The sequence below is a fragment of the Marmota flaviventris genome, chromosome 20 (genome assembly GCF_047511675.1).
Source record: "Marmota flaviventris isolate mMarFla1 chromosome 20, mMarFla1.hap1, whole genome shotgun sequence".
NCBI classification, from domain to species: Eukaryota; Metazoa; Chordata; class Mammalia; order Rodentia; family Sciuridae; genus Marmota; species Marmota flaviventris.
Genome location: NC_092517.1, coordinates 818399 through 844398, shown reverse-complemented (window position 1 = coordinate 844398; position 26000 = coordinate 818399). Strand labels below are relative to the sequence as shown.

Sequence of the window (26000 nt, the reverse complement as noted above, 5' to 3'; positions counted from 1 at the left end):
ACATGTGAACTCTTACACCCACTTGATAAGGAAGGGGGGAAGGTCTCCACCCCAGGAGTCCTGAAGTCTCCTTTATTCCTCTATTGAGCCACCAAATACTTGCCAAGAGCCTCGGCCTGCCCTGGGCGTAGCAGGGAGGCCGGTGGTGGAGTCCCTGCCCCGGGGAGCTGGTGTCCTGGTCCTGGCCAGGGAGGCACCACACGTTTAGTAAATGAGTGAAGTCTTCTGACGGAAGGGCAGCCATGGCCACCACAGGAGAGAAGGACAGGGCGGGGCGAGGGGGAGGGGACAGAATGAAACAGAAGGGACGAGAGAGGAATCACAGGGGCCTCCAGGAAAGCCCTGGCGGCTGAGAGAGCCAGTGTCTCTGAAGGGGCACCAGGGAGCCAGAGCAGCAGAGGGGCCACCGAGAAGAGGCCGTGGGGGGATGCCCATGTCTGGAGGGCCACTGTCGAGGACCTACTGTAGAGCTGGCTCCTACCCCGAGAGACGTGAAGCACTGAAGTCTGCACCAGGAAGGGACAAGGCCCAGCCCCCAAGGCCACCTTCTGCCTGTGTAGGGAGCAGCCTGCAGGGGCCCAGGGGGCATGTGGCGTGGCCAGCAGTGGCCTGGGCTGGAGGCACTGTGAGTGACGGGAGCAGTTTTGTGGGTAGACTGGATGTGAAACCCGAGAGAAAGGGTGATCCCAGGTTTGGTTTTGATGGGAGGAACAGAAAGTGCGAGCTGCCACTCACTGAGAGGAAGAAAGCTGTGGGCGGACGAGGTTCTGTCTATAGGATGGAGAAAGGAGCCATCCCAAATCTCAGCATGCCCCAGAGAGCACGGAGGACATCCAACTAGACCCAGCTCCTGCATGGCAGGGCCTGTCCTGTGACCTAAGAGAGCTTGGCTAGATGGTCCCCAAGGCCATTCCCAACTCCCTCCCACAGCACAACTTTAACACTCTTGGGCAACTCTGGGAGCAGGGTGCGAGAGCCTGCTACCCGGAGGCTGCCCAGAGCCCCGACATTGCTCTCCCCCTCAGCCTGACTCCACTCCCCAGAGGTAGGAGGCCGGACGGGAACGTCACGCTTCACAAAACCACACCCAGGGGCCTCACCCTCCTGGACCATCTGCAGGAAAGCAGACCTGGTAAGGATGTGTGTGACACACACACCTTGCAGGGGAACCAAGCCAGTGTTCCTGTTCCTTCTCCTCCCCTGCAGCCTCGCGGTGGTGAGTTACAGCTCCCTCTGCTCTGCCCAGCAGCCCTGATTATTTTAGGTAATGAGGAAATTCCCTGTTCGTTAAATAAGAGCTCTCAGGAAGCCTGACTCTCCCCCAAAACAACTTGTCTTCAGCCAAGGTCACCGTGCCTTACGAGAGCACTTAATTAAAGGAAGGAGAGAAGGAATAGCATCAGCGGGCTCCTAGGGTCTGAGAATAAGTCATTTAGCACCTACAAGGCAGCCTCCTCTGCCCATCGCTGCTTTCTTAGCTTCATTAACTTTTTTCTTCCAAAGTCAGCCCCGACCCTCTACAAGCCTTTGCCTCCTGCCGTCATCCACGTGTCCGCAGCATTGATCCATGACAAGTGGGGGCATGCGATCCAGGAGCGATGTCTCTGCCTGCCAGCTAAGGAAGGGGCACACTTCTAGAAACGGAGTGGGAAGAATGAACGACAGAGGGGGAGCTGCCAAGAGCACCCGGCACTTGGGGGCCCAGGAGCACCAGCCTCCGAGGCTCATCCCCAATCTCTTAGTGAGCGGCGGAGGCTCACGACACCATCAGTCCCATGTCAGCTGAGAGGAAGCCACACAGTCGGTGTCACTGGGCACATCCCGTCTGGGCATCCCCTTTAATTGACCCTTGTGCCTTCTTGTGGACCAGCCCCTGTGGTTTCTGGAGCCTCCTTCAAACCCTGAAAGGAACAGATGTGCAGACCAGAGCGTCTAAGAATGACGGCATGCCTAACCCTAACCCTAACCCTAACCCTGGACCTCCGGGCCATCTTACGGCCTTCGTGAACGCTGCTCACCAGACGCTTCTCACCGAGTGCCTTCTGGGGACATCGGTACATTGCACAATAGGGCCCCGTGAACAGGACTGGCAGTGTGTGCCGAGCAGGGGTGACCTGTGATCCCACCAGGCCGCAGCACCGTCTGCTGGTGTCGGACCCTCCAGAACTCTGTTGCCTGGCTGGACCCTGGTGGTTCAGTCAGCTGCTGCGATGAAGTCTGGGCTGAAGAGCGTGGGCATGGGGCACAGCCTGCAGCCAACCTGAGCACAGCCACACGGGCAGGGAACGAGCTGGTGTCCTGTGAAGCTGTCAAGACCACGTGTTCTGTTACGGTACCATGGTGTCACCTGTCCTGTCCTGTCTCCTGTCTCCTTCCCATCACTGTCCAGCTAAGTCAATGGCGTCCTCTCTCCTGCCGTCACCTGCGCACGGCGTCTGGAGCCAGGCTCCCCCATTCAGATCCACATCACCACTCACCAGCCGCACACTGTGGGCAGGCCGCTGAGCCCCTCTGGGCCCGGGTCTCTCACTGGTGGAAAGAGGACGAGAGGAGTATGTGAAGTGGTCAAGTGTGAGGACCAAAGACAAGGTGCTTGGCACAGGCCAGGCACACAGCAGGTGCTCACTAAGTCCACGTAAGGCGCCCCAAGGTCTCTGACCCTCAAGGGACAGGGCACTAACTCCCTCTTGCTCTTCTAAACTCTGCCTGTGTTCTGCCTCCTGCTGTCTTGGAAGCGTCAAGCTCTGCTCCTTGACAAACCAGAACCTCCTCCCTCACCTCCTGATGTTTCCAACGTAACTTCCCCTCTGCCTCCTGACCCACAGGAACCCCTTTTTCTTCTTGAGAATCCGTCCTGGTCTGAACCCCTCACTTGCTCTTGGGAGGGCCCACTCCTACCTCTCAAGGTCTTGTATGAAGCATTGTTTTCCTGGAAGGCGCAACCCAGATCTGAGACACTTCCTCCCACCACACCCATGAAGGAAGAGAGGGAGGGAGGGAGGGAGGGAGGGAGGGAGGGAGAGAGGGAGGGGCAGAGAAAGGAGGGAGGGAGGGAGGGGCAGAGGAAAGGAGGGAGGGAGGGAGGGAGGGAGAGAGGGAGGGGCAGAGAAAGGAGGGAGGGAGGGAGGGGCAGAGGAAAAGAGGGAGGGAGGGGTAGAGGAAAAGAGGGAGGGAGGGAGGGAGAGAGGGAGGGAGGGGCAGAGAAAGGAGGGAGGGAGGGAGGGAGGGAGAGAGGGAGGGAGGGAAAGGAGGGAGGGAGGGAGAGAGGGAGGGGCAGAGGAAAGGAGGGAGGGAGGGAGGGAGGGAGGGAGGGGCAGAGGAAAGGAGGGAGGGAGGGGCAGAGGAAAGGAGGGAGGGAGGGGCAGAGGAAAGGAGGGAGGGAGGGGCAGAGGAAAAGAGGGAGGGAGGGAGAGAGGGAGGGAGGGGCAGAGGAAAGGAGGGAGGGAGGGAGGGGCAGAGAAAGGAGGGAGGGAGGGAGGGGCAGAGGAAAGGAGGGAGGGAGGGGCAGAGGAAAGGAGGGAGGGAGGGAGGGAGGGGCAGAGGAAAGGAGGGAGGGAAAGGAGGGAGGGAAAGAGGAAAGGAGGGAGGGAGGGAGGGAGGGAGGGGCAGAGAAAGGAGGGAGGGAGGGAGGGAGGGGCAGAGGAAAGGTGGGAGGGAGGGAAGATGGATGTCTGCAGCTCCTGGGCGGGCTGGAAGGAGACAGGGATGTCTGCCCCCCAGGAACCCCCCCCAGGAACCCCCCCCAGGAACCCCCTCCAGGAACCTCACTGACCTGACACTGGATATGCAACTACAAATACTATGGGAGCTTGTACTTCCAAAAGCTCTCTCAGGATCCAGCTTTCCCTAATTAGCATTGTATACTGCTTTTTGCTGATGAATGATGCCATAGCTAGTAGAAAGAACTTTCCACCAAATCCTGTGCGCACCAAGGACATCAATAGGGCTTTCTGCTTTCAATAGTAATAAACCACCCTTACTTGTTTGCAACAATTTAATTAAATACAATTAGCTCTAGTTTGTTTTGGCAACCTATTAATGTCACAATTGAATATAAATAGACTCATGAAAAGATTATAATTAATAAATCCTTTACACTACTGTAGAATTACTCACATGCTCTTCTTGCCAGAAATACTTAACAGCATTTTTGAAGTATGTTAATGAGGACAGTTAAAAAGAGATAATAAAGTTTTATCAAAGAACTCAGCAAGGCTCCTGCAAGGCTTTGGACCTCTTTGGTGAGAGCCAGTGCTGGCTGGGTACAGTTCGTGGGAGACTTGAAACACTATCAGCCAACGTATGTCACCCGAGAGCCACAGCACAGCAGTGCCGACCCTGGGACGGGAGAGTTGGTGGTTAGGTGTTGGAGTCAACTGGTCAGGCTTCTCCACCACCAGCCTCCTGAACAGTGCCCTCAGTGGCAACTGTACATAGAGGACACGCCAGGGGCCACCTGCTCAGAGACTTCAGGTTGTAAAATTTCCACGTGCACCCTTTTAATACCATGAGATAGAATGTGCCTGTGTCAGAACCAAGCAGTCCCCTGTTTGGTCTGAGTTCTGACATCCATGTAAGTGTTTACAATTACATTGTAAGCAATATAAAGGTGCCATGTGTGCCCACCCGCTATGGCGCTCAGGTTTTCTCTCTTACCGGAGTCTCTACGGTAGGGATTTTAGACATGGGAATCCTTATTTTATGGGTGAAGCAGGAGACTTGCACTGACTCACCCACACCTTGCACTAGTAAGGACTACAATGACATAGGTGGGTGTGGTCTCTGGGTTGTCTGTTACCCCCCGCTGCTCCTTCCCCATGGACTGCTCAGGCTGAGAGCTGTCAGCAGCAAAGGCTGTAAGGTCAGCTACAAGTCTCCTATGCCCAGACCAACCCGTGACCCAGTTCCCAAGATGCAAGCAGATGCCAAGCCTACAGGGTGTTTGCCCCACTCGGGAGCCATCCCAGTCCTCGGCATTGCCTGCCTTACTATTTAAACCACTAAGTTTTAAATGGACAGTATGGTCCATTGGATGGACAGCCCAGATCAGGAAGAGACCTTGTGTTTCATCTCACAAGGAGACCGGTGAGCCCGTGTGTACAGAATGTGTGTAGAACAGGTGTCGGGAGCTGGCAGTTCTTGGGGGAGGGGTGTTTGATTTTAAAAAAAAATATGGTTATTTTTAAAGTCTTTTTTCTTTGTTTTAGTTACACATAACAGTAGAATGCAATTATGCACTTTGATACACATAAATGGGGTATGATTTCTCATTTTTTTCTGATTGTACACGTTGCAGAATAGTCCTGTGCATGTATATACATAAGGTAACAATGTCTGTTTCATTCTACTGTCCTTCCTATTCCCCTATCGCCTCCCTTCCTTCACTCCCCTCCACCTAATCTAAGGCAACTCTATTCTTCCGTAGTGCCCCCCCCCACTTATTGTGAATTAGCTTCCACATATCTGTGACTGTCCTGAAGCCATCCCTGTCCTGCTTCTTAACTCAGGGCCTGCAGGGCTAGGCTTGGAAGGATTCAGAGGTTGAGCTGGGTTCACAAAACAGGCTGTAACCACTAGCACTGCCTGTGACGGCATCACTGTGGGAGGAAGGGCTGTGAGCCGGGAGACCGCCATCCCCGGCCAGGGGCCACTTCCAGAACAGAGGAAGGTATTTATCTGGATGGTGACAGGAAGTGGAAAGGAAGATTTCTAGTCTGATTACATAAGCAGTTTCTACAACATGTTATTGGGCTGTAGGCCTGGCGAGTTTTATTTGAAAGACAGCAAATTCAATATTTCAGCAAAAAGACGCTGCGGCCAATGATCAAATCACTTACCAGAAAGGTCAGCCCACTTTACAATATTCTACATAATTTATAAAGTCTCAACATGATAAATGCCAAAAAAACTTATCAAAAAAGCCAAACTGTCATTGGAGAGAATTCTTTTCCACTGTAAATGATTTATAACTCCAATTTTAAGTATAGCAGAAAATCTGAACGGAGACCCAGTCTGATAAATGCAGATTTACCTTGTGCTGCTACTTCCTGGTATGGAGCACAAAAGGCGCTCCTAAGTCTGAAGGGAGGGAGGAGGGAGGAAGCAACTTGGAACCTGGAGGCCTATTCAAGGTACTTGCAGACAGAGTGCTGTCCAGGAGTAAAGGAGAGAAAGCGCACTCCCAGCCAGGCCTGTGTGCACAGCAGAGGAAGACCAGGGCATGACTCTGCCATAACTCCCCCGCCCCATATGCTGCAGACCACACAAAACGCCGCAGGACAGGCCTGCCTGGCAGACGCAGCGTGGTGGCCCTCCACATAGCAGGCACTGTGTGGTTTCCATCCATCAAGATGCCTTGCTGATATCCCTGCAGGCAGAACTTGTCCAGGTGCAAGGAACAGCCCACAGAGTCCACAGATGGCCAGCGCTTCCTGCTCTGCTCACCTTCCCCATGAGCACCCACACTGTGCCTGTGCAAGGGGGCAGCAGGAGTGTCCACAGAGCACTGCCCTGCTGTCCTAGCCCAGGAAGGAGGTGAGGCCTCACAGCAGGCCCTGAGGAACCCCAACCACTATTCAGAGGCCACAGAAGTCCCCAGGTTGCCCTCTTCTGCCTGATGGATGGCCATGAATGACCCAGGTAACTTGTTCCTTTAGGGTTTCTCCTTGTTGGTAAGATGGGAAGACGTCCCACCTCACGAGGCTAGTGCAAGGATTTTAGATGTCCAGTACCACCCACTCATTCATTCAGCTAGCATTCGCTTGTCCTCCGTGTCTGACTGTGTTCCTGGCACTGGAGATGGCCAAGCCTCTCCGTTCACAGAGCTATAATCTGGTGGGGATCTCAGAACTCAGTGTATTATACAGTGTTACAAAATACATGTTTATTACTTCTGGGGAAGCATGATTCCCTGCACCTAGGAGTGGTCAATAAACATTTGTTAAATACCAAGTATTAAATTTGTTGTATTTTAAAAATTATTCTCCTTGGGCTTTGAGTTAAAGATACAGAGCTTCCTTTAATATGAGAGCCAGTTACTTAAAATCAACACTAGCAACATAGCTCATCTTTTAGGGCACAAAGATAATAATGCAGAGGTGAGAAAGTCCTGGGGCTCCGAGTCTGGCTGGAGCCAGGCGGCTGCTTCTCTGGTAATTAACGGACTTGATCTTCTTTGTGACACTGGGCGCTTCCCCTCTGTCTCGCCTAGTTCTCCATCTATCATCACCTCTGGGCACTGATAAGGCAGCCTTTACATTGGGAAGCAGTAAGTAGGAAAATAAATCTTGCTTTTGCTTTAATTGGACCGATACAAAATGTGTTTTAACTGGGGCAGGACCTCTGGTCATCCTGGGCCGCTGGCCTGTCTCCAGTCTGTAATTGTTCTACTCCCCTGGCAACCCAGGGGACCCCTGACCTCTTCCCACCAGTCGACTTCCTAACCAGGCTTCAAAAACCCAACACAAGATCACCCACTTCACGAGGGCGTCCAGAGTTACTATCTCTGCTCAGAATGATCTGCTCTCTGCTTTAAGATCACCCACATCAAGCTCAGTTATTGCCTATATCACAAGCAGGTTCGCACTCAGGCGTGGAGTCAGAGAGGAATGGGGAAGGAGTCAACATTTCCTGGGGGGACAAAAAAAAAAGGTCTTGCAGCTCTCAGCCGTCAGAATTGTCTGAAACCACTATGAAAACAAAGGTAGCCACTGAAAATGGGTGACGCGTTCCACTTCAACGTAATTCAATTAAAATGGTGTTCATTTCTAGTTTAAAAAAGGGGTATTGTGGAATGCTCCCCCCCTTTTCTTTTTGGATAAAGAGGAGCTCTGAAGATGATCAGCCGATTTACCCTCATCAGGGATGGTCTAAGGCTCGACACCTGCACGCCCATGTCAACCACGTGATAGACAGTGTGGAGAGATGGACGGGGGAAGACTCCAAGATCACATCCAGGCCCTGCAGGAAGGACCACTGTTATTGATTACGTGGGCCTGAGAAGGATGGAAGTAGGGGCTGGCAACACGCATACCATAAATCTGCCCTTCCCACTAGACAATCCTGGGAGCAGCTGTCAAAAGTGTTGCCCTACAAATGTTCACCCAGTGACCTGGATCCCAGACATCTCTCCAGGATGTGGCGCCCTGCACTTCCTGCGGATGAGGAGCCACGAGAAGCTACCAAACCAATTCAAAGACTTCATCTGGGAAACTTCCAAAAGGCACGTTCGCATCTTCATCGTTTTATTTCCAAAAAATAAGGGGCTTGAGTTACTGACTTTTTTCACTACATTATCTGTTTTTTTAAATTCTGAGTTCCATGAAGACTAGTCTCCAACAGAAATGGTTTTCAAACCCCCTGACCACAGTGCCCAGAAGAGGTGAAACATCTAGTTCCCACCTGTTCCTACTTCCTGGCAGGAAATTCTCAGATGACAAATTCTTAGAAAGAAGTATTTATCAATCACTAATTATTTCTACAAGACATGATGAGCCAACTGACATGTTCCTGGGTTATAAAATGATTCCCCCATGAACATGAAGATTTTTAAATGTCACCTATCACAAGAGTATGCTGCGGGGGTTCACAGGCAGGGACTAAATGCTGTTGCCATACAAGGGCTGTCACACAGCACTTTTTACAGTGGTGACAGACACGTCTGTCAGCAGTAAGAATGTGCCTTAACCATCTCTGAGCCTACCTTTGCCATTCAGGAATGAGTGAGATTCTACTGCTATGGTTTAGATATGAGGCACCCCCCAGAAGTCCATGTGTGAGAAAATGCAGGCATGTTCAGAGGTGAGTATGATTCGGTCGTAAGAGCTGTGACCTAACAGGTGCATTAATCCACTGATGTGAGTACCTGGGGGTAACTTCAAGGGTACAGTATGGCTGCAAGAGGTGGGTCACTGGGGGGCATGCCTTTAGGGTGTATATTCTGTCCCTGGTGAGAAGAGTTCTCTCTCTCTGCTTCCTCATCGTCAACGTCCTGAGCTGCTGACTCCTCCATGCCCTTTCTGTCATGATGTTCTGCCCCACCTCAGGCCCGAGCTATGGAGCTGGCCATCTATGGACTAAGGCCTCTAAAACTTTTCCTCCTCTACATTGCTCCTGTCAGGTATTTTAGTTGCAGTTAAGAAAAGCTGACCAAGTCATCTAGTTGTCAGAAAAAAAAAATCGAACAAAAATTTTAAAAAATTTAAGTGCAAAATATGCAAATATGCATCACCTCCACTACATAGTTAACCCGAGAGTGCACAGAAAAACTAATTGATCATGAGGAAACTCACCAAACCAACATTAATTTATAATTAAAAAGCAAAGACCACAGCAATTGAAAATCATTAGCAACTTGAGACAACACTCACGATACACTGATGACGCATTATCCTTCCTGAAATTGGATGGGTCCTAATTATTTGCAGTGTTTCCAAGAGCTAACAGCCAGCTTTCCTGGTTCAACACTAAGTTGAGAAAGCCCAGTGAACCCTAGTGATGGGTCATTTCTAGCAGAATGATAACTTAGTTTACTAATAAGTCGTCTTTATTCTTATACCAAATTAAGGAACATGAAATCGTGAATCATTTGCCCCAAAGAACAAAGAAGAAAGCTTGGGTTTCAAGAGAGATTTATAACCCACCAGTGGGCTACAAACTGGGTTTGAGAACTTTAATAAAAGATTAAATTAAGAGTTTTATACAGGCATCACTGTGCTGCCTGGTGCTTATCTCTGTTTTATTACACTTACTGATTACTATTTCTCCCAAACCTTAATCTAAAATAAAATTAATTGATTTTTAGCTGAGATTCAAATGAGACCTCTGATTACAACGCTGGCTTCATCAGGCAAAAGCTCTGCTTCTAGAAGCCCCGGCTAAACACTGGGGGCCCGTAAGGGCTAAGCGGCGCAGTGCTCCATCCTGTGGGGCATTCCTAGGTAGGACCAGAGCGCCATAGCAGGAAGGCGGGCTGAGAAGGTGGGCCTGGGGCCTGTCTTCTGGGCCCACTACCTGTTCAGCACACTCACTAGGAACCACGAGAGGTAGGCGTGGGAGACAACCTTGGCTGAGGCTGTATCTTGACGGTCTGCAGGTAGGAGAGCCCTTAGTGTCAGTTTGGCCCACCTGACTCTTACCAGGTAAGGAAATTACACATCGGAGTACGTTTCTGGCCTGCCTTGGAATGTCTGTGGTCGGCTCGCCCGGGCCCATCTCAGGTGCCGCACGCGCAGCATTTCCCAATGCCAGGCCCCCAGGCTCGCTCCTTCCTGCTGCCCTGAAGGCCTTGCCTTGCCACCTATGAAACCACCCAGAAAACTGTCAAGTGGTCTCAGCACAAGGCTCCTTTAAATCACAAAGGTAATTTCATACTGAATCCCACTGCTCCAAATGGGTAAGATGAACAAATCAGTTTGGGACAGTCAGAACCTCATCAGCTAACAGAATGCATGAGCCAAGGAACAGCCCCACAGCTCTGGTCCCTCAGCTGAGGGAGATCTGGAGGCCCGGCCTCTGACTCCCACACCGGTTCCTCCTAGTACGACATCACAGGAGGCTACCGCGGTCCCTTCCCGCCAGTGTTTGAATTTGGGAGGAGAGGAGGTTCTCACTTGGCCCAGCCTAGTCTCTGAGCACATACTTCCTGAATACCTTCCTGGGCTGACTAGTGGGAAGCGTGCCCGCTGACCCTACTCCAGGATGTGGGGTAAGTCTCACAGGAAGACTTTCCCCACTGTGAGTGGTTCAGCTAATCTGGGAGGTGACATCTTCACTGGAAGCCCGTGACTCCATCAGCCCACTCTTGGGACGCTGGCCCACTCCACAGGCTGGGGCTCCTTGCTGAATGACGCGGAGGCACCCTAGCAGGGAAGGCCTACAAGGGTGCCACGGAGCTGGCTGCCAGGAGGGACATCCGCAGAAGAGCCTACCTGAGGGTGGGGGCGGCCTTCCCTCCTGTGGACCACTCAGGGCGACCCCTGGTCTGACCCTTCCCTGCAGGAAGCAGGGATCTGCCTCAGGAAAACCCCTCTGAGTACACCTCTCCTCTTTTCTTTCTCTAGGACTTCATTTCAGGAAGGAGAAAGAAACAATGGGCCAAGGGAGCTTCCTGTGTGCTTTGAGGACATTTCCTTTGGAAATTTAATTAATTTATACAAATGGTTAATGAAATAATTCATTTTCTCTTTACCCTAAAGAAAGAAAAAAACTGCTCATCTGCTGTTACGTCCTCTCTGCTCCAAAGATGAACTGGATTTTTCTCTTGCTCTCGAAAGACTTGGGAAGTAAAAGAACCGTCCCATTTATTAAGGGATGTTTCCTCTTGGGTCCCTCAACACCAGTGTTTTTCAACTCTACCGTGATGGGGCAGTGCCCATCCTGTGACTAACAGTGAGAGGGACTTAACGTCTGACTACACTTGGAAGTAATTAGTAATGTTCTGTCACACGACTGCATTGAGAGGTCAATGAGTTGCAAACACACACAGATACATACGCATCTCATCTTACATTTACACACCCACTCACTCACACACAAGTGGTAGCACCAAAGGGAGAGTTTAAGACCCCTCCCCTAATGACTGGAAGTGCTTCCTGAGCACCCACTCTATGCTAAGTACCTCAGTGGGAAAAAGAAGAACGGTGAATTGCACCAGATTCCAGAATTGCCTTGACAGACACTTCTCAATGCCCGTGATCTGAATAGACGCTGTAAATGCTGAAATCTAAATTTAAACAAAGAAAAGTCTGGAAAATCTTCATTGTACAAAACCAGACCTCTCAACCGCAGATCCTTCCAGAAGGTGCGGTTGCCACCAGTCTCTGAGAGCAGAACACACAGTGCACAAGAGGCTCCCCAGCAGCCCACCAACGCTGATCCCTGGGGCGTCTTAGGGTCCAGGGTCCAGGAACCACAACTCGAGGAAGCCGGCCTAGACATCTCCCTACATCAAGGCTCCTAGGAGGAGAAGCGCCTCCCAGAATTGTCTTACCAATACCCCCTTATTGATTCTTTATCTAGAAATACCGTTTGGCATATTTCTAACTTTACCATTAAAACTCTTTATGCCTAACATGTTAAGCTTTTCATTAAAAAGCAAAAGATGTTAATGCCAATGATGAATCCAAAAAAAATGCAGAATTACGGGGAGTCAAAGTGTAGCCATTCCAGTCTTGCCCCTGGAGGTAGCCAGTCCACGTAAACACGGTCCACATCCAGTCTGACATTTGTTTTGTGCATGGACAAGTATGATTTTTTTTCTTCCAAAATCATTCTCCGCAGTGTACTCTGTTCCCTGTTTTCTTCGCTCAGTGACACATCTTGGGTGTTTCTCCACGTCAGCACACATACGCACATCTCGGCCTGTGCAGTGGCGACACCAGTGGAGATGCGCCACGATTCGCTTTACCAATAGGAGTTTGATGGAGGTGAAACTTTCTCTTATTTCTTGCAATTAAAACCATCGTTGCAATGACTGTACCTTAACAAGTATACATCCTCTCACACTCATCCAGTAAACTTAGTAGTAGCCTTCTGGAAATAGAAATGTGTGTAGAGGCTTACACATTTCACACGTTGAGAGACATTACCAAATGATTTTCAAAAAATGGTTCACCTGTGTGGATATGCTTGAACTCTGAGGTTTTGACACAGGGCATAAAATGGAAAGAATTTTAAAAATGAGCTCAAATTATCATCTTAAATGAATTTTAAGAAATTAGCAACTGAACGTTAGCATTCATTTGTGCTAATTCTTGATATCTTTGTTTGCAGTGTGGTGTAACAGCTGTTTTCCTTAACTGTGAACGGAAGCTGTAGGCCTGAGCTCAAATCAGTAATCATGTGTGTAGTATGGTACAGTTTCTGATAAATTCACAGGATTGATAAGAAATGCTTATTTGCCTCTCTACTTGGTTTCGATGTTTGGGGGTTTTAGCAAATGTCCATAGCTGAGTTCTGACTCTAGGATGAGGTCAATATCATCAATCAGAGGATCAATGGATTATCACTACACCAGCTTACACCAAATAACAGCCTGTCTGCTCTAATCCTCCGACCAATTCACTACGCTTAGCCACCTGCTCTGGGAGGCATTCTTAAAAAGCCAGTATGGAACCACTGGTGTGTCCACTATTTCTTTTATGTTAAAATTATAAGACCAGCCCTTTATTGTAATGTATCTTGGTATTCTAATGCATATTCCTCAAGCAGCTTTCTAGAAAGCAATTTTTAATAGCAAGGTAAAACTAAGTGTAAAGAATATAAGAATGCTTTCAAATAATTTAACAAAAAAAAATGCCATACATCAAAATGGATGGTGACGTTCAGTATGTAATAATTAAGTCCTCAATGAATACTTCTAACACACACAGCTTGTTTAATGTAGCCTTAAATCCTGTCGAGTATAAATTACATAGATGATCCTATTTAGGGTAATCTTTCTTTATATCAATTCCACACACCCCTGTCAATAAAATAGCAATGACTCAAGAATCAGTGATTCATTATATACTTATGACTCCTTGTCTCCTGTAATTTATCTACACAATTTTAAATCACCAAAGAACCTCTCTTCTTGCTGAAGAATTTTGAGATGATCCCTATTTTATTAAGTTTTAAGGCCACCCCCTACACATCTACCCACACACCTAAATCTAAGTAACCATTAAAGCTGCTGCCATAACTCATACCTCCATAAGGAGGAGAAGCTAACCCCAAATTAGAAGGCTACGTTTGGCACGCCATTCATCCCTTCACACCTGTTATGCACACTCGGGTGAGCACGCAAAGCTGAAGCTGCCAGCTTTAATTACCTGCAACAACACAAACACAACTCTGAGTTTTCACACAGAGTGCCGTGTCCTCCCTAGAGAGTCACCATGGAAAACACCAGGCACAAACACCCTTCAGGTTAGGTGATCGCCTACATCATTCCCCAAACAACAACCGGATCTGGCCAAACATTAAATTACTGAAATTACGAAATCTGTTAATCTACAGCCCTTTTGACTCATTTATAATTTTGAAATTCACTTTCATTTGATTGACTGTTTTAATCTTCCTTAACTAGTGAGTTAAGTGAAAATAAATGGGGCATTCCTAATACCATAAATATGAAAAATAGGAAGGGCTTAGAGACTGCGGGCGAATACATTAAAATCCGTCAGCTTTCTAGTTAACACATTCTCATTCTGTTTGTGTACAAACCCACCGCACCGAGAAGACAGATCACAAATTCACGGCCTCACAAAAACATTGTCCCAATTCCATGTGATGACAGCAGACATTGGCCCAAACCTCTAACCATTTCCCCTAAAGGACCCTGGTGGCCGGCTGTGCCTTGCAGGTGCAGCACACACGAGGGGCGCCCGGCGTCCACTTCCACTCATCTGTCAGTGCGGCCCATTATTTCTTGAGACTGAAATTGGCTGCGTGCGGTGGGAGTGCCATCAATCTCAGTGAGGAGGGGACAGGAAGCCGCCTGTGGGAGGCTGGGAGGGGGCAGCCATTCCTCCCAGGTGAGGGCGGCCGTGGAGCCCCCTCTCCCCCTCGGCTCGGGAGCAAGTGAAAGATTTGTCATTTTGCACATTTCTCAGATACTTGGTATGCACGCGGAGTCCGCCTGCTCCTGCTTCATGAAGAGGTGATTTTTCAAGCTTAGGCAAATGTAGCAAACCCAGGCACTGCCGGTGCCTCGTTTTTTCTCATCATGTCACTTGTTTTAACCGATTTGAGAAAATGAGATTATGTTTTTCCTTTTTGCTCATTTATCCAGCTATTTATTTATTTATTTGCTCATTTAGGGGTGGGTTGTCGCAGATTACTGGCCCCGATTTCTTTCTTGTTTTCATACACATTTCATTACTGTCCTTGAAGATTTAAGACCCACAAAGGAAAACGTCACCACTCTCACCCCAAAAAAAGCATATTTGTACTCTTAAAATCAAAACAGAAGATTGTATTAAAGAGACTGAAATAATCTAGAATATTGCTCTGACCAAGATCTATTACTTTAATCTTTGGAGCTATTGTTGAAAACCCAGGAAAGTTGAATAATCATATTTTGTAGAACCACTGGACTTTCAGTTTAATATCATTTTAATCTCTGCATCTAAAAACGGGTATTTATGATTTCTTCATTTCTACAGTGAAGCTGAGATGGGTCTCCAGTGTCAGCATGTGGGTTTACTGCTGCAGATTCCTGGGTGTCTGACGCCCAGCTCTTCCATGCTGGTTGGCAACACACTAATTCAAGGGCACAGAATGGGAAAACAAGCACTGGGCTTAATTTCAGCACAGAACCCAATATGTACTTCTCAGATAACAGATATGATGTTTTAATAGAAATCCTAAAGACAGGGGCTGGGGATGTGGCTCCAGCGGTAGCGCGCTCACCTGGCATGCATGTGGCCCGGGTTCGATCCTCAGCACCACATACAAAAAACAAAGATGTGTGTCCGCTGAAAACTAAAAATAAATATTAAAATTCTCTCTCTCTCTCTCTCTCTTTAAAAAAAAAAAAGAAATCCTAAAGACAGGAGTTTTCTGATACACATAATATCCTTAAACTGTTATAAAAAAAAAAGAGAGAGAGAGAGAGAAAAACAAACCTGTACACTGATTGATTGGTAATAAACAATACGAACGCTCATGGTAAACTGTACCATGTCTATGATTACACAGTGCATAAAGATAAATAGTATTTGGTGGTTATGTTGTAGCCATGTTCCATGTGATTTAAAAAAAAAAGAAAAAAACCAGATTTTTAAAAATATATATTTTTTAATTGTAGATGGACATAATACCTTTATTTATTTATTTTTATGCAGTGCTGAGGATCAAACCGAGTGCCTCACACATGCCAGATGAGTGCACTACCACGGAGCCACAACCCTTTAGGGAGGGGGTCCTAGCTTTGTGTACTCTTAGCTATGTGCACAGTAAAACTTGACTCATTCAGCATCCCTGGCTTGCAGGTGGCTGTCTGCCAAGAGGGATGCCAGCAATGACCAACACTTAGGAAGAGCTTTACAGTTTACAAAGGGGTTTCTGGGAAGTCATTTTATTTACATCCTCAACGTATCTCCAGATGGGAAATGCGCTCAGAGAAAAAAAGTCAATTGCCCAAGGTCACCTCACTAATGTTAAATGACAGAGACGGCAGTCAGTCCTGAGCTCTGCTGTCCCCTGTCCAAGTGCCACCTCCCAGAATGGGCTGAACACTCAAAGAGGCCCATGCATTGGCATATCATGAATATTAAATTATTCACCTCCTTTAAGAGGCCATTCCATGTGCTCCCCTCCTATGGTCCCAGGTCTCTGGGCGGAAAGCAGATGGACTGACTCCCCTTGGCAATTGCAGCTATTGGTTCTGTGGTCTGAGTCAAGTCACCCAGCCCCTCTGAACTTCAGTCTCCAAGGCAAAGTGGGTGGGGGTCACAGCCACTGGCAGAACATGAAACCCAGTTGGTATGAACCCTTCCAACGCCTTGTCTCTCGGGAATTCTTTCCGTTAGTGTTGCAATGAGGGCAGATTTCCCGCGTGATTTGCACGACCATGTGACAAGTCAAAGCATTTTCTGCCCGAGAAGATTCGTGATTAAGGGATGCTCACACCCACGTTTGTTACTTCCACCTGGACTCCCAAGCTCCGGGGTCAGCAGTTCTGCATCGGGCTGGACCAGGGCGCTGGCATCACCAAGGCAGGCTGAGGGGGGCTGGAGCCGCCCGCCTGCCCCTCGGCCGGACCTTGACCCCGCACCGGCCACCCGCCTTGCTCCTGAAGGCCTGGCCGCTCTGGACACTGCGACTCCTCCCGGCGGGTCCGAAGCACGAGCCGCAGCACGGGCGCCGCCTGCAGCCTGGTGCTGCTGAGCATCTCGCTGCACCTGCTCGCCAGCCCTTGGCGGGCACAGCTGCTGGCGGGGGAGCGCTGCGGGTGCTGCCGCAGGGCTGTACCCAAAGCCCGGGGCGTCCAGGCCGCAGCAGAGCCGGGCAGAGCCGCTGGACCGCAGCAGGGGAAGGAAGCCGCGCGAGGGGGTGGAAGACGTTTGGGGAGGGTGGAGGGCCGAAGCAGTCCCCACGGAGGTCAGAACTTGGGCGCGCAACTGGTCCCCCCACCCCACCCCCGGAGGGCGGGCGGGCGGCCGCGGAGGGTGAAGGTGGGGGCGCAGGGAAGGTAAGAGAGCGCACTGGGAGGGACTGAGGGGGGAAGCCCAGGCTGTGGAGGGGGCCAGGGAAGAGCAGGAAACACACTGTGCACCGAGAGTGGAAAAGAATGCCACCACCGAGAGCCAGAAAATCAGGGGACCGGGAACTGGCGCCTCCGGAGCATGCCACAAAGGAGGAGGGGGCGCCTAGGGCGGAGCGTACCGAGCTCACCAGAGGAACCCAGGGGAGGAGAGAGGGCAGGAGGCGCTTTAACCAGAAAAGAAAGAGCACATCTCTCTTTCTTTAGTTTCTCTTTCACTGACAACTGAGTTCTGAAGTTAGTTTGGGGACTACCTCCCCCTAAGACCCTTCACCACACACGGATTGACGGTAGCATCTACACCCAGTGAGGAAGCATGCCAGGGACAGACGGGCAAAGGTGACACTGTGCTTCCCTAAGACTCCTCGAGTCTTGAAAGTTATTCCACCTTTTGTGGAATATTTTGCCATTGGTCAGAGCATCCAAAAACAAATGGCTTCCACCCGTCGAGGTGTGTGGAAGGGCTGGGGTCACTTGGAGATCCGCCTGTTCTGAGAGATTGATAGAAATGCCTCCCAGGCCCGTCTGTTCCCTCTCCTTCCCCCAGAGCACCAAACCAGCAGAATGTTCTGGAATGCAGCTGCCCACACGTACTCGCACTCTCCATCTGTGAGGGGCCCAGCGGCGGGACCAGAGGGCTGAGGAAGGAGCAGCTCCCTTACCTGGTCTGTGTAGGTGGTGCTGCTGGAAGGTGTGCTGAAGGGACCCATGGCAGAGCAGCATGGCACAGGCACTTATCCACAAGTACAGGACCCAGGACATCGCAGAGACCATGGCCATTCTCTAAAGAGAAGACACAGCAAGAGAGGTTAGCACTGCTGCAAGCCCCAGGTCCAGGCAAGACCACTGGTGAGGGCAGGGAGTCTCGGAGGTCATGTTCCTTTGCTTCTTGGCTGGCTAGCATCAGTGTCCAGCAGAGGTCATGCCACGAAGTGGGACCAAGGGAAAACCTTTTCCAGAAGATCGTACATACATTTTTTTTTAAAAATGCTACAAAATAAAACTCCAAGGATTGCCAAAAAAAAAAAAATACAAAAATAAAGTTTCTGACTATCAATTAGGCAGTTGGAAGCATCATATGCCAACTAGCAATCCTGTTTCACACAACAATTTGAAAACTGCCGTCATTCCAGCATTGAAAAGCCCAGGCTCCTGTTCATTCTAACTTCATTGCAAGTCTGACATAAGCCTTAAAGGAAAGAGTGGGTTCTTTTTCTTTTTTTTTTTTTAATTCTACAGTCATGAATTTTTAATCACAATGCCGTCTTCTAAACTAAGTAATCATTTCTCAGAGGCATGTTGTAATCTCCCGATAGAACTGATCTTTCTGGCTGGACTTAAAATCAGAAGGAATTGTCTTCAGCCAGAATGAGTTGCAGATGCAAGATCTTATGCTTCTATCCTGGAGCAAACCGTAATTTACAGTATTTCTTTGCCTCCTAAGACTCCACCGTGGCATTTGTTGTAGAGTGCTGATGAATATGCATACACAGGTGGTTATGTATTTATGGATGAACATATACCTTTTCTCAGGCGCTGAAACTTTGACAGTCTTATCTGCACCTATGAGGCTCACAGGAGCTACCGAGGCTCAACTGCGCTACATATTGTCCAATTTCTCAAACAACACCTTATGCTGCATTTCATATTGCCAGATTAATCAAACTTGAAGCATCGCCTTTATTCAGCCTGTGATAGGAGGCATTTTCTATGCAAGAATCCATGCTTTACAAGAACAACATGCTTTTCTCTTAAGCAGAAAGGCTGTGAAACCAAGATCGTTTCTCTCTTTCCTTTCCACTGTCAAATGATACCCTCGGAGAATTTCAAATATATGTTGAAAACCTGCTAGTGACCTCCCAGTGTGGCTTCTTTATTCTAAATTGGCACTTTTTCAAAAACTGTGATGTTCAGAAAGCAAAAATATACACTATACTCATATGTACTGCACATAATACAGGATAATTTGTGGGTTTAGGAAGAGAGCTGTGGCCTCTGAGAAGGCTTGAGGACTATAATAGATAGATAAACGCTGACAGTATAATTAAGTGCAAAGTAGGGACACGTTATTTCCAACAGCCCGGTGCCACCCAGGCCGGGTCTGTGACTCAGATGGACCACTCACTTTCCAATTAGGTGCACGGCCCACTGTTTACTTTTGTATACAACATACTTCCCCTTATTGTTTTCAGAACTGCCAGGGCAACACAGGTGCATTCTCCTGGTAGAAACCCATGGCAACACCCTCCTGCAAACCCTAAAATGAGTACCTCGAGGGCCTTTTCACAATACCCAAACATTACAGGAGACAAAACATGGGTGACGGCTGTACACAGTCGCTGCTCCCAAATCGCTGCTGAAAGGCAACGAGAATGAATCTGAACTTGAAAAAAAATCCCACCACCATCAAAACTTAATAGTTCTTTATTGACTGTTTCCCTTCTCATTTCTTCACCCACATAGATTTTAGCACTCAACACGGATATTTGCAACTCTTCCCTTTTCCCATTTAACTTCTTTAATTATCAGTGTTACTTCCGAGGCTCCTGCATAACAGTCTCCTGGCTCACTCTCTTAAGGAGAGCTTGTCTCCGTGCTAATAAGTATCTCCCCAAATAATGCATCCAGCCGTGCACAGTTCTCTACACAGGGTTTGAATATGTTTCAAATCTGCTTTCTGAAACCTTAAATCTTTAAAGAGGCTTCTTACCTGAAAAAATCCAGCCAAGAGCAGAGCACTCTATGAGTGTTCATTGGAAAGATCTAACACTTTTTAAAATCCATCTGTGCCACAATTTTGAGATGCTAAAAAGGAAGAGCTTCAGAACAGTCTTCTCAATCAGAAATTTAAAAAAAAAAAAATGTTCTTCTCTTCCGACCCTATTTTCCCAGGAAAGAAGACATCGGTATTGTCAGAAAAGGAGCCAGGCTCTGGGAGGTGGAAAGCTTGTCATCTTCACCTTTAAATCATCTCCTGGCGTCACCTCTGCCTGCCGAGACCTTTGAAGTGAGGGTGAGATACGGTGAGATAATGCACAGGGTCCTGATGGGGATCAGCGTACAGTCGTCAGCCAGCCGGCCCCACGCCAGTGCATCCGGCAGAGTCGGGCAGGGAAATGTAGGAGCAGGGCTGCTATACCGCGCTGTAAGTAGCAGGAGTCTGTTTCAATACATCCCTCCTCTCCAAAGTACCACATGTCTTAAAGTGACATTACCCTCTGTTGCAGCCTGGCGAATCCTCACACAGCCCCGGCTCTTCCACAACTCAGGCAGCACTTTAACCCTAGGCTGCCTGATGTGTTTTGTGAAAGGTTTTTCTGATGCCATTCTTTGCCAAAAGACTGAAGAGGGAAGGAGAAACAAAAGGAAAAAAGCATTCTGCGAAACACTGATAGTGTTAATGGGTGCTCCACTTCCAACAGTAAATGGGAAAGTGAAATATCTGCCCTTTCTCACCTCTTAATGTTCTCTTAGCCAGTATGTTAACCAAAAACACTGTTAGGCGGATACGGATTTAATTCTGTTGGTTACTTTGGCAGCTAAATCTGGGAATACAATCTATCTGGAATACAATAGAGATGTTTACTTCCTAAAAACCTTCAGAGTTTTTTTTTTTTTTTTTTTTTTTTTAAAAAAACATGTTTAATAAATAGAAATGTCATTTTTAGCATTGAAAACTGGATTTTAATGAAGGATATGCTCAAGGCTCTTTTAAAAAAATTTTTTGCTCTCCCTGAAGTATGATGCTGGGGGTGGGGGCACGCAGAGCTTCACCTGGTTGCTAGTGGTCTGGTCTGAACCCGTTCTGCTCTGAAAGTGCTGTGGTTAGACTTGAACTTCAAAGATGCATGCCAGGTGGCCTACTTTTCCCTTACAGATGGCACCAGCAAGGATTCTCTGGATACTCGCTCCACTGCTCTGCAAATCACTCATAAGGCACCTACTGTGTGTCAGATGCTTAGGACAAAGTAGAAAAGGAGACAGCTGTGCTCCCCACTGCTGGGGCTCCTTCTCTCTCCTCTTCTGTGGGGCTTTCAAAATGGAAGTCGTCCTCATCGTACTCCTTCAAAAACGTCTCAGAATTCCTCAGACGACTCCTTGCCTCTGCCGGCATGAAGAAGTGCCAAAACGGCAGTGTGTCTCTGGAAACCAGGCTCCTTCCTCGGGTCACACCAAGTGAAAAGCAAGGGGTCCTCGACACTCGTCAGTCCTTCCCACGGACCTTTCAGGTCGCACCAAACACCCCTAAGAGCTCGTTAGAGCAATGACCATCATCCATCACACCTTCCACTAACCAGATTTCAGTTCTGCAATAAATGTTCATCTTGCAGGCAAAAATAACTGGGATGAAGTCCTGACTGGCCTTGGGTGTTCTGTTTCTGTGGTTCCTCACCGTTGTCTCAGTGAGGGTGTATACAGAATGTAGACTGACCATGCAGTGTCAGGTTAGATGACAATACATGCTATCGCTGCAGCGGGTCCACCCCCATCACATGAGCCCTCCTCCATCCCTGTCCTGGGCAATACTGTGGAATCCCTTTGACTAACTCATAGGGCGGTATTTGTATCACTCTCCATTTCACAGATGGGGAATGTGAGGGGAGGCAGAACTCTAAAAAACCTTGCTCAAGGTAACACAGCTCCTAAGTGATAGGACTGGGTTCCATCCCAAGGGATCTGGCACAAGAGCCCATCTCTACAACACTCAGATAAAAACATCTCATGGAAAAAATAATTTAGAAACCCTATCTTACTTCTTCTTTAACATTAAGACAGTCTCAAAAATTATTATTCATTTATTCTAGAGGCATTTATTCTGCCAGGCATTTGAAATATACAAATAGAACATACAAGTCTTTGCCCCAGGATTGTTTTCAATTCTGTTTTTGGTATGCTAATGAACTAAAATTAAAAGGAAATTCATTTTTGCTAACAAGGGCTACCATTTTGAACACGAACCATTATGTTTTTTAATTTCTAGGGATTTAATTAAGCATCAACAATGGTTACTTCACTACAATTCAATTCATCTTACTCAGCATGAAGCATAAACTTATGGATTATGTTTCAGGTACACAGATAAACATTATTGAGAATTTTAAAAAAAAAGATGGGAAGACTGGAACAACTAGTTCCATTTTTTTTCCTGGCCAAACAATTATAACTCAACAGCCCAACGCTTTCCAGGTCTCTCTTTGCCTCTAGAACAGAGACTAGCCCCAGGATTGTCCTGGATCCCTGAGACACCAATGAGGAGAGTCTGTCTCCCCTATCCTGCCATGGTGGATGCAGATAGTGAAAAAGAAAGACTCTGTTGCTCAAGCAATGGAGACATGGGAGTTGTTTGTTGTTGTACCACAACCTAATTAAAACTGGCTGATAAAGACCTGTATTGTTCACTTATTAATTGAAATGTTATGTTCCTTGTATACCCTAAGCTGTGAGGAGAGACAGTGGTAGACATGTCAAATTTCTTATCTTCACAGAACCCACTGCAATAGAAATCCACTGGAAATTTTTGATCAGGGTAGTGATAAAGCCAAAGAGTTGATGATTGCAGCCAGAACACCTCAGGACTCTTGCAAGCAGGGGTTTTGAGTTGATCACTGGTGTGACCTGTGGTCACCCTCTGTTCCGCCATTTTGTCATGCCCTCACAGTGTCTGAAAGGCAGAGGATGGTAGGACTGTGGTCTTACCTACCCAATCTCATAAATCCCGGATGCTACAAGCATCTGGATGCTCAAATCATTCCAGGCCAAATTCCTAAAGATACATATTCTGAATGTGATATGGTCAACGTATATGCACAGAACATCTCCCATGGAGAAACCCACATTTATTCAGAAGAAAATCCCCATGAAGGCATTTGGTGGTGAAAGCTGAAACCCTCAGAATATCTAAATAACCAAGAGCATTCAACAAAGTGTCCTGCATAACAAAAAGTGGGGCCCCAGGGGACTGGAGGATAGAGGATGTAAGCTGTCAACCCCCCAAGGAAGAGAACAATAGCAGGGATTGTCGAATCCTTGTGCTGGAAGGCTACAACTGTAGTTGTGGAGTGTAACTGTCACTATGAGTGACTACAGATGTCCTCAGAAAGAATGCCCTGGCACATACTCGGTGAGATTGACTTGTAGCCCTCTAGAAGGGCCGAATCCAACATAAGGCCAGAGGCCCCACCAGGCATCCGTTGTTCAAGGGCAGGAAGGACTTCGTCCCGTGGATATCACACTTCTTCTCTCTTCTCATTAGAAATGAGAGCTGCCCTCCCAGTTTCAGAAGAGCCAATTAATAAACTGGCTGATTTTAATTCATAAATGTGCAGGGGGGAAAAATGTGAGACATGCAAAATTTTATGTCTCTGCATATTTCTAAATTGAAAAACAACTAAAGGAATTTAAATAAATTACATCTGGACTAAGAAACGTTCCAAGTTTCAGTCCAATCCAAGTTAAAGTGGCTTAGATATACGCCATCTAAATCAGTTCTGAGCGTTTCTTGAAATAACACATTGTGACTGCGATTCCGCGGCTCTGGTACTACTCCTTGCTCCGTTCCAACTGGCCAATGGAACTGGTGACGCGGATAAAAGGCTCCCTGACCTGTCCCTTATCTGGAATCTGTGTGCCTTCCATAGGTAGCCTTTAAAGCTAGCTTCTTTGTTGACAGTCTCTGGGGCAACCCATGAGTCTGGGTCCACTGTGAACCCCTCATCATGAGGGCAATATACCCTTTCCCTTGGCTCAGTAGCCATGCTAACCCCTCCTTTCCCCTAGAGCCCAATCTCATAAATTGTTTGTACTGTATCATTTTCCCCCAGAATTCACCTGAAATTTTCCATCAACCATCGAGTCCTCACGTGGGGCCCCCACGAGATGCCAACAGCAGCCTCTGCCTGTCCATCTCATGTTGGGGACCTAAATTGAGTCAATGTGATCACCTCTTTAAATACCTATCTTGTTCAAAATCCAGGTATTCTAAGAAGAGGGAAAGGATGACCCAGAGGAGCAGATGAGGCACAGGAAACGTGAGTCCACGATGGTTAGGATGTCAGTGGGCAGCCCTGCGCAGGCACCATGCCCCACGCCAGGCACTCCTGAGCCTTCACACGCAGCATCTCCCTCGACTCTCACAGAAGCGCTGATAGACTCCTGTCACCACGATCTCCACCTTACGGAGGAAACTGAGGGAACTAAAGTCACACCTCTCGTCAGCCTCAGGAGCTGGATTCAGCTCTGATTCCTGGAGCCTGGACTCCGAGCAACTCTGGACTTCCAAGCTAAAGGCTACATTAGCCCCGCAGACAAGCCAGACGGGGAATGAAGACCCGGTGTGCAGACCACAGTGATGCACAGAAAGGACCATTTTGACACTGAGCTTCCAAGCACAGTAGTCAAGAAGGGAACATTATTTCTTAAAATCTAGAGCTAAGCAAGATAAAACCGACACATTAAAAGAAAAAAAGATTTAAAACAGTAAATATAAATGGTAACAAACAAAAAAAAAACCCCAACAACTGCGAGAAAGAAGGAAGATCATCGATAACACACCATTAGCACAGTCAGAGAGAGACAGGCTAAACTGTGCGTTATAAAACCGGTGATGATTCTAAAATTCGGATCGGATACGTAAGGCAAAATTTTCAGTAAGTGCAAGAAAAAGAAAATGGGGGAGAAGAGGTTTCTGAGGCTGGAAGGAAAGATAACCTACATGTGGGAGTCTCATTTTTCACCTCCAGCAGCCCAACTTCCAATTACTTTATCAACTATAATTCCTCATTGCTTATCTTGTCTGTCTAACAGGCAGCAGGAAAAGAAAGAATAAGGTCGTTTCTTTTGTTCCTTCACTTCTGATCTCTCTATTCTCCTCGGAGGACAGAAAGTTGAACTCACTGCAGCTTCTCTCCTTTCCTCTACCCAAGTGATGAATACCCTGTCATGTGGGAGCCCAGGAGTCCCTCGGCCTCAGGGACCTGGACGTGTTTTATAAGAACATAAAGGTCGTGAAGAGGACAGCTCTGGTAACGGTAAAAACAATAGTGGGATTTCTCTGGTGTGTAAAAATCTCTGGATTCACAGCTGATCTGAGAAGAGACCCCCCAAACCCACTGAGATCTAACAAACGGCCCCTCCACCCACTCAGTGAAGTGGACAGAAATGAAGGCTCCTTCCTAGTAGCTTACCCTCCTGTCTAGACCTCAGCCCACCCATCCCTGCTCCTCATTCCAACACCGAGGCCCGGGGTCCACCTCTCTGACAATGGCCTGGGGGGCTCACCCTATTCCCAGGCCTCCCTATACCACCACCAGAGCGAACGTGTTTGGGACCCAAGACGATCCTATTGCTCTGGTTAAAAACCCTCAGTGGTTTTCCAAGGAGACTAAAATGAAGCCCAAGGTCACGACCACCATGGCGGATCAGGCTGGGCACGAGATGGCCCTTTCGAGTTGTCTGGCTACTTCTCTCAGGAACACTCTTGCTCACTTCTCTGTGGTCCCCAAGGTGGACAGGGAATCTCCCCTGGGAAGCCGTGGCCAGTGCTCTCCTCGTCCTCGCCATGTCCTTGCTCTGGCCTTAACTCTCCCTGTAAAGAGCTCTTTCTGGAATCGTGTTTGATGCCTGCTTCTTCTCCTTGCGAGAATGGCCATGAGAGCCAAGAGGACGAGCGTTTCACTCACCGCCCCAACTTCACAACCTAAGGTACTGCCTGGGAAGCAGTGCACACTGAAACGTCTGAATGAATAAATGAACG

General features: G+C 48.1%; 1 protein-coding gene across 1 annotated transcript in view; it reads right to left on the bottom strand.

The window, feature by feature from the left end:
- LOC114089975 (chemokine-like protein TAFA-1) overlaps positions 1-18028 on the bottom strand; it is a 388478-nt gene extending 370450 nt beyond the window's left edge. Inside the window, exon 1 of the mRNA XM_027931995.2 lies at positions 17911-18028. Coding sequence (XP_027787796.1) covers positions 17911-18028 — 118 coding nt within the window. The remainder of the gene's footprint in view (positions 1-17910) is intronic.
- Between the last annotated feature and the right edge of the window lie 7972 nt (positions 18029-26000).